The sequence below is a fragment of the Mauremys reevesii genome, linkage group 1, assembly GCF_016161935.1.
Source record: "Mauremys reevesii isolate NIE-2019 linkage group 1, ASM1616193v1, whole genome shotgun sequence".
Classification (NCBI taxonomy): Eukaryota; Metazoa; Chordata; order Testudines; family Geoemydidae; genus Mauremys; species Mauremys reevesii.
This window is the reverse complement of record NC_052623.1, coordinates 5,753,568-5,761,500: the sequence shown is the minus strand read 5'-3', so window position 1 is coordinate 5,761,500 and position 7,933 is coordinate 5,753,568. Positions and strand designations below refer to the sequence as shown.

The window sequence follows — 7,933 nt, the reverse complement described above, 5'->3', positions numbered from 1 at the left end:
CTTATACATGTAGAGACTAAAACCAACACGCAGAACATATGTTAGACTCAGCTCCATTGTCCAACTTCAACCCCTGGGCAATGGGTGCCCTGTAGCTCCAGATAAGGTGCCCTGTACGTGTGTGAATAGCCGGCTAATGGTAGCTGTGCCACTGATCTCCCTCCCTATCAGCTACCAAAGCCACCCTGGCCGATGCCCAGCATCCAGCTTTCCCAGCTAACACGGGGGCTTATTCTTCAGCCTCTCTCAGCTGTTATTCCCCTAGCTTCAAAGCTGATCTCTTGCCCTGCCCCGGAGGCCTGGCTCAGGACAAAGGCTCGCAGCCAAGACCCAATGCAGGGACCCTGCCTGCTACAGGCCCCCAGCAAAGAGGAACAAAAGGGAGCTGAAAGCTAAAGAAATAAGCTTCACAAGGGTCTTTCACTCAGGAGTCTGTAGCTGAGCTTTAGGGCCCACGAGCCGTCTGATGCACAATCTCTCCCGCCTGTAACGTAAACCCTGCTCCTAACTCTCAGTTGCTTTTATCCAGCTTCCTGGCTTCCCTCTCCACTCCTGATTGCCCTGAAGGCCCCAGCTCTGCATCCACTGCAGGCTACTTGTCAGGCTGCAGAGGGAGCCCAGCTCGGGGCTGGAGACAGGGAGGTGGAGATGATCTAGTGAGTGGCTGGGGATGGGGAGAAGAGCAGTGAGCAACAAGGGTGGGGCTTTGGAGGAAAGGCAGAAAAGAGGCAGGGCCTTGCTGGAAGAAGTAAAAGGGGGCAGGGCCTTGGGGGAATAGGCAGGGCGGGGCACAGTGCAGGCCCTCAGGGATCCAGTTAAAAGCAATTAGAAAGATGGGAACCCTATGTTAAGTGTTGTACACAGACCGATTCCCCAGTCTGTCACGTTGACACAGCACAGTAAGGTCAGGAAATGGTTTAATGTCTCTTTGATTGTCCAGTCAGTGATTCAGGGAAGAGGTCCCAGCACCATGTCACCAGGCAGTTCTGCATGGAGCTCGGTCTTAGAGCCAGAGCACCAGGAGAAAACTTTAGGTCCCTTTATGAGTAAAGAGCCGGAGCAGCCTGTCCCGGATCTGTTTGGTCCTCACCCCATAGATGATGGGGTTTAGTGTGGGTGGCACCAGGAGGTTCACGTTGCCAATGAGAACACGGAAATGCAGGGCCACATTCTGGTCAAACCGGTACGTGAGGGAGGAGAAGAGATCTGGGATGAAAAAGGCTAAGATGGAACAGAGGTGGGAGATGCAGGTCCCAAAAGTCTTAAGCCGGGCTTCCTTTGTGGGGAGGCTGAAGATGGCCCTGAGGATCTGGGTATAGGACAATGCAACAAAAAACATATCCAGACCCTTTACACAGAATAGCACAAAGAGGCCGTAGTAACTACTGATGCGGGTATCAGCGCAAGCCAGTTTCACTACGGCTATGTGCGTGCAGTGTGTGTCGGGGATGATGTTGGTTTTGCAATATGGCCACTGACTTGTCAGGAGGGGATAGGGCAGTATGACCATGCCGCCGCGCAGCACCACGGCAAGTCCGATCTTCGCCACCATGGGGTTTGTCAGGATGGTGGAATGTCTCAGGGGATGGCAGATGGCCACATAGCGATCTAAAGCCATGGCCACAAGGATCCCAGACTCCATCACTGAGAAGCAGCGAAGGAAGTAGAGCTGGGTGAGGCAGGCACTGAAATCGATCTCCCTGGAATTGAACCAGAAGATGCTCAGCATTTTGGGCAGGGTGGATGTAGACAGGACCAAGTCGGTGATGGCCAGCATGCAGAGGAAATAGTACATGGGGGCACGGAGGCTGTGCTCCATTTTCACGACAAACAGGATGGTGAAGTTCCCCAAGATGGCTATGGCGTACATGATGCAGAAGGGGATGGAGATCCAGACATGGGCAGCCTCCAGGCCAGGAATGCCCAGCAGGATGAAGGTGGAGGGGTAGGAGAAGTCAGTTGTGTTGGAATCTGCCATGGAGTAGGGGAGAGGGTCTCCAACTCTGAGGCAGAACGCTGTCTCTTGCATGTACCGTACGTTCCCCTGACTTCCTGTATGTGCCAAGGTTCTAGGGTGATGGTCGAAGTACAAATGCCTGGATGGAGAGACAAGGTTAATATGAGACACTACATGCACTCCTGGAAGCTGTTCTCAAGGGTGAGGCAGATTTTTCACTCTTCACAAATTGAAAAAATGACATTTTCACTATTCAGAGAATTAAATCATGAACAACTGACCATACTAATGCCAATTCCATATTTTATGGTGTTCCGTGCATCTAGAATTCCTACATAACTTGGTATGGGAAACCTTAAGAGGCACCAGTGGGAAACATGAGTGTGGATACTGGTTATTCATCATTGTTCCTTAATGCAAAGAAAGCCAGGCTAGAGAGTCCATGCTGTAGGGAGTTCCCCATTCACCCAGTTGCTCAAAATCTAAGAGTGGAAAAGAAACAAAGCTTTGACAAAACATGTACCAGAGGGAAAATAAACTAGAAACAAATCCAACTAGAAACAAATTCAGAGAAAAGACCTGGGCATCACTGAGAGGAGCTCCATGGAAACAGTTGCTCATTCACAGCCATGGCCAAAACAAAGACAATGTTTGGATGCCTAAGGAACGGGGTGGAGAATAACCTGCTCTGGACACGCGCTGAGTTGTGGACACTCAGTCTCTATAAAGGATATAGCCGATAGATTTCTGAGACAAGCTGTAAGAATGGGAGTGGCTGCCATACGCTGACAGACTGAAAAGTCTGGGACTGTTTAGTTTAGAGAAGAGACAAAGAAGGGGGCATATGATAGAGGAGAGCAAAATGAAGAAAGAACTGATGACATTTAAATGGACAAACACAGAACAGTTTCCAACCAGTAACATCTATAGACATCTCTGAGGCATTTGTTTCAGTAGGAGAAAAAATAAGATAAAAAAATGCACACTATACAATATCAGTAGAGCACAGGTAAAGTGGACTAAAAACTGGCTATCTGAGAGATCTGAGAAAGCAGTTGTCAATAGGCCATTGCCACTGAATGGGGGTGTTTTTATGACGTTCGTCAGGGATCCGTTTTTGGCCCAATACTGTTCAGTATGTTCATCAATGATTTGGAAGCAAACAGAAAATCACCTCAGATAAAATTTGTGGACAACCCAAAGATTGGCAGATTGGTTACAAAGAAGAGGCCAGGGCAGGCACACTGATTGACCTGGAACATTTGCTGAGGTGGGCCCATGCAAACAAAATGTTTTAATACCGACAAATACAAAGGGATCCTCTCGGAACAGTGAATGCAGGCTCGACCCACAGACTAGGGAACTGTATTATGGGATGCAGGACCCTGAAAAGAATTTCAGGTCACCGTAGACACCCAACTCATCGTGAGCTTCCAGTGTGATGCTCTGGCCAAAAGCGCTGAGGTGATCCTTGGATTCATAAACAGGGGAGCGATAAATTGGAGCAGGCGGGAGGTTTTACGTCTGCACATGGTATTGGTGAAACCGACTGCATCCAGTCCTGGGATCCACATTTCAGAAATAACGTTGAAAAAGTGGAGAAGGCACAGAAATCAGCAATAAAAATGATTGGAGCTTCATTTATTCATCTTAAATACCAATGACGTGCTCTTTAACCTAGTGAAGAAAGGCCGAGCAACACCTAATCACTGCAATCTGAAGCCAGACAAATTCCTGTTGGAAATAAGGGCCAAGAATTTAGCAGTCAGGGCAATTAATATCTGGAACATATGGAGAAGGGAAGTGGCGGATTCTCCAACTCCCCATGGCTACAGATCCAGACTGGATGCTTTTCTGGAAGATCTGCTTGAGTGCTTGTCTACAATTAAAATGCTAAAATAGTGCTGCCATAGAGCTTCAATGACGGTTCTCCCATCAGCGCAGTTAATCCACCTCTCCAAGAGGTGGTAGAAAGGTCGATAGAAGAATTCTTCCACTGACCTAATGCCGGCCACACCAGGGTTAGGTTGACACAGCTACATCTCTCAGGGGTGTGGATATTTTCAAAAAAGGCAAATGCAATGTTAGTTTGTATTAATGGATGCATAGCATGCAAATCATGGGTGGTGATAGTACTCATCTACTTGGCACTGGGTAGGCCTTAGCTGGAGTATTGTGTCTAGTTTGGGACACTGATGTACAGGAAGGATGTAGAGAAACTGGAAAGGAGCCAGAGGCAAACAACAAGGATGATCAAAGGGATAGAAGGCAAGCCATGCGAGCAAGGGCCGAAGCAACCATTTGTGTTTGGATTGGAAAAGAGGAGATTGAGGGGGAGATGGGAGCAGTCTTCAGATACTTGAAAGGCTGCGATAAGAAAGATGGAGGAAAGTTATTCTCTCTCGCAGCAGAGCACAGGACAACAGGCAGTGGGTTCAAATTCCAGCATAGCAGATTTCTATTATATCTGAGAAAAAATTTCCTAACTGTAAGACCAGGAGGACAATGGAACAGATGCCTTGGGAGGTTTTGGAAGCCAAAGGTGGCGGGACACCCAAATCTCTGGGATGGTTTAAATACAACACATCCTGCATCTTGGCAGGGGGTCACACTGTTTCACAGCACACAAACAAGGGAACATTCATTTACATTGAAAATCTGAACATGTAACATTGAGAAAAGAAAATTGTCTAAATATTTCATATTTGGCCTGTGGGACTCCTTGCCACCAACATAATTGTAGCAAACAGCTTAGCTGAATGGGATTCACAAATGGATTGGCCATTGTAGGTGGTTCTGGGGGCACCTTTAGTTAAGGCTGTCTGACACCTTCAATTAGGAGACCTCATTTTTAGTTGTTTGCCAAACTCTAACCATTTGGACATATATTTGCAATGCTGGGTGCCTGCTTCTGGATGAACTGTGTTTTGAAAATTTCAGGAATAACAGTTCAGCCAACATCTCGAGGGAATCTAGGCGAGAAGATCTCTTGCCCATGTTGAAAAATACTTATAGTTATTCCAGTGAGGAGCCCTAGCTCCTCCACGCTTTCCAGCAGATAAAATTAAGGTAACTCCTCCCTTCCCACTCACCCCTGTTAACAGCCAGAGCCCTGAAATGCAAGAGAAGGAGGTGACAGTCTCTGTGCATTAACACATATCTGGCTCCTGAGCTCTTTACTCAGTTCTTATTCCACGGGGAATTTTGCCTCAGTGGGCATGAGCATAATATAGGGCACAGCCTCCGATTTTGGCCTTTTATTGTACATTTACTAACACCTCTAATTATGAAGGATCCACTGTGCCACTCAAATACAGCCACCTCAGGGCGTGAGGCCATTGGCAGGGGCAGCTGGGTGTCCACAGAAAGGAACGGCATTTGGACAGCGATACAGGAGCAAACTCACCCCTGTGGCGAGCAGATGTTTAATGTCTGTGCAGAGCAGAAAGGACCACAGATCAATTCTCTATCCCATCACACCCACGTCACAGTGGGTTTGTCAAGCAAGTGAGCTCCTCAGCAAGAGATGGTACCTGTGAACTGTGAGATGGACGTGTCTTTCCTGGGAATCCTCCTCAGGAAGCCGTGACCCGCACCTCTCTCACCCCAGCATCTGCAGCATCATCCCATGCCGAGAGCAAACTCAGGGTTGTTCACCATTTATAATATAGCTCTGTGCAATCCCAGGGAGGTTCGTTCAGTCTCTCGGGGAGAAGTGGCTTCTGGATATAAACAGGCTGGAGACAAGCCTGTCTGCATTTCTATGCTATTTATACGGCCTTAGGAGTAAACAGTAATTAAGGGACCTTCCCAAAGGGAGATGAGAACTCTTGGGCTCTGCACTGAGTTAAAGAGGAATTGGCTGCTCTGTTTATTTGTATATATTTAAAAATTATAGTAGATTAGGAAGAAAACTGGGGATAATAACTTGTGCTCCATAGGGTCTGATATCCTGTAAATGGCCAGGATAGCTTGGTAGATAGGAGACAGACAGATCTGGAGACAGATGACTGAAGGGAGACACAAGCACTTTCTGCTGACACACAGGGCTGTTGCTAAAGGATCAGAAATCAGTAATTCTCATCAAGAATTATAATCATGCTGTGCAGTACCTTTCATTGACAGATCTTGAAAAACCTAGCTAGGTAAAGTCCCTATAAACATATCCCCATTATACAGAGAGTAAACTCAGGCAAAGGGACTTGGCGAAGGTCCCACAGAGAATGACAGACAGAACTCATGAGTCCTGACTTACCTACTGTAACCAACATCTCCCCTTCAGTAACTGAATCCATGGCAAGAGGTGAAATGGACTCACGGTCTAGGAGGGTCTGTTTGTTGGGTGGGTGTGATCAGTGATGAGCTGCCAAAATCTTAACAACGGGTTCCCTATAAAAAGTTCTGATTTAACAACGGGTTCCCTATAAAAAGTTCTGATTTAAGGGATGTGCGACAGCATGTATTTTTTGTACCAATAGGGTTACCATACGTCCATATTTTCCCAGGAGGTGATTAAGAACCGAAAAGCCTGACATGTCCAGGAAAATACAGATGTATTTTAACCCTACCTAAAGTTCTTTTTTAAAAAGATGGGGCTGAACTAGAAATGAGCTCCGTTTCACATGTGTGGGTGGTGATCAGGGACAGTCTCAATTTTTGGGTCTTTTTCTTATATAGGCTTCTATTACCCCTCACCCCCGTCCCGATTTTTCACACTTGCTGTCTGGTCACTCTAGGGTGTGCACATGTGTGGGTCCCAGCTGCTCCCTGCCCCCCCCCTCATTGAAGCAGGTGTGCAGGGTTACTGCCCTGGGAACTGCAGGGCACCAGTGGATGTGGGGCTGGCTGCAGATAGGGGCGTGGGGCAGGGCTGGCTGGAGGCAGGGAGTGACACGGGCTGGCTGTGGGCTGGTGATGCAGACGGGCGGGCTGCGGGCGGCTGTGGGCAGGGGGTGGCTGCGGGCGGCTGTGGGCAGGGGGTGGCTGCAGGCAGGGGGTGGCTGTGGCAGGGGCTGCAGGCAGAGGCTGGCTGCGGGCAGAGGGTGGCTGTGGGCAGAGTACGGCTGTGGGCAGAGGGTGCCTGCGGGTGGCTGCGGGCAGAGGGTGGGGCAGGGGCTGGCTGGGGCAGGGGCTGGCTGGGGTGGCTGTGGGCAGGGGCTGGCTGGGGTGGCTGTGGGCAGAGGGTGGGGCAGAGGTGGCGGGGGGCAGTGGGTGGCTGGGGGCAGCTGGGGGCAGAGGTTGGGGTAGGGGGTGGCTAGGGGCAGGGGCCGGCTGGGGGTGGCTGTGGGCAGAGGGTGGGGCAGAGGGCTGGCTGGGGCAGAGGGCTGGGGTAGCTGGGGCTGGCTGGGGGCAGGGGCTGGCTGGGGTAGCTGGGGCAGGGGCGGCTGGGGGCAGGGGCAGGGGCAGGGGGTGGCTGGGGCTGGCTGCGGGCCGGGGCTGGGGCAGGCAGGGAAGGCGGGGCTGGGGCAGGCAGGGAAGGCGGGGGAGGGGCTGGCAGGGAAGGCGGGGGAGGGGCGCAGACACTCACACGGGGGGGCGGGGCTGGGAGCAGCCGGGGACTCCCCAGGCAGCAGCAGGAGCCCCAGGGCCAGAGCTCCAAAGAGCAGGAGCAGCAACAGGGCCAGGAGGCAGCTCACGTGGCTCCCGCAGCACAGCGCAGCGCCCCCCGGCGGCCGGGAGGAGGAATTACAGGCTTCCCAGGCAGAGCCCATCCAAGCTTCCCTCGCAGGGAAGCTAGTTAACAAGCGGTTCTAAAACCGCTTCTAAATTTAACAACGGGTTCGCGCGAACCGGTGCGAACCGGCTCCAGCTCTCCCCTGGGTGTGATGGATTTCTGTGCTGTGTAATCTGGAACTGGAATAACTCTGGCTAACCAATCTGGGCTCCCTCTCACATTGTAAGGCTACGGGAAGCTGCTATCCTGTCCAGGTCCAGCCAGACACAGACAGGGACACACCCAGCTGCAGTTCCATGAAA

At 50.6% G+C, this 7,933-nt stretch overlaps 1 protein-coding gene across 1 annotated transcript; it reads right to left on the bottom strand.

Moving 5' to 3' along the window:
- Positions 1 to 1,030: 1,030 nt before the first annotated feature.
- On the bottom strand, positions 1,031 to 1,978 carry LOC120399224 (olfactory receptor 52R1-like). Its single transcript, XM_039527296.1, has one exon. It carries the CDS (start codon positions 1,976 to 1,978, stop codon positions 1,031 to 1,033), a length of 948 nt encoding a protein of 315 aa, XP_039383230.1.
- Between the last annotated feature and the right edge of the window lie 5,955 nt (positions 1,979 to 7,933).

What these genes read in the sequence shown, in the direction of transcription:
- LOC120399224 (XM_039527296.1), bottom strand. Translation starts at nt 1,978, where the DNA reads ATGGCAGATTCCAACACAACTGACTTCTCCTACCCCTCCACCTTCATC.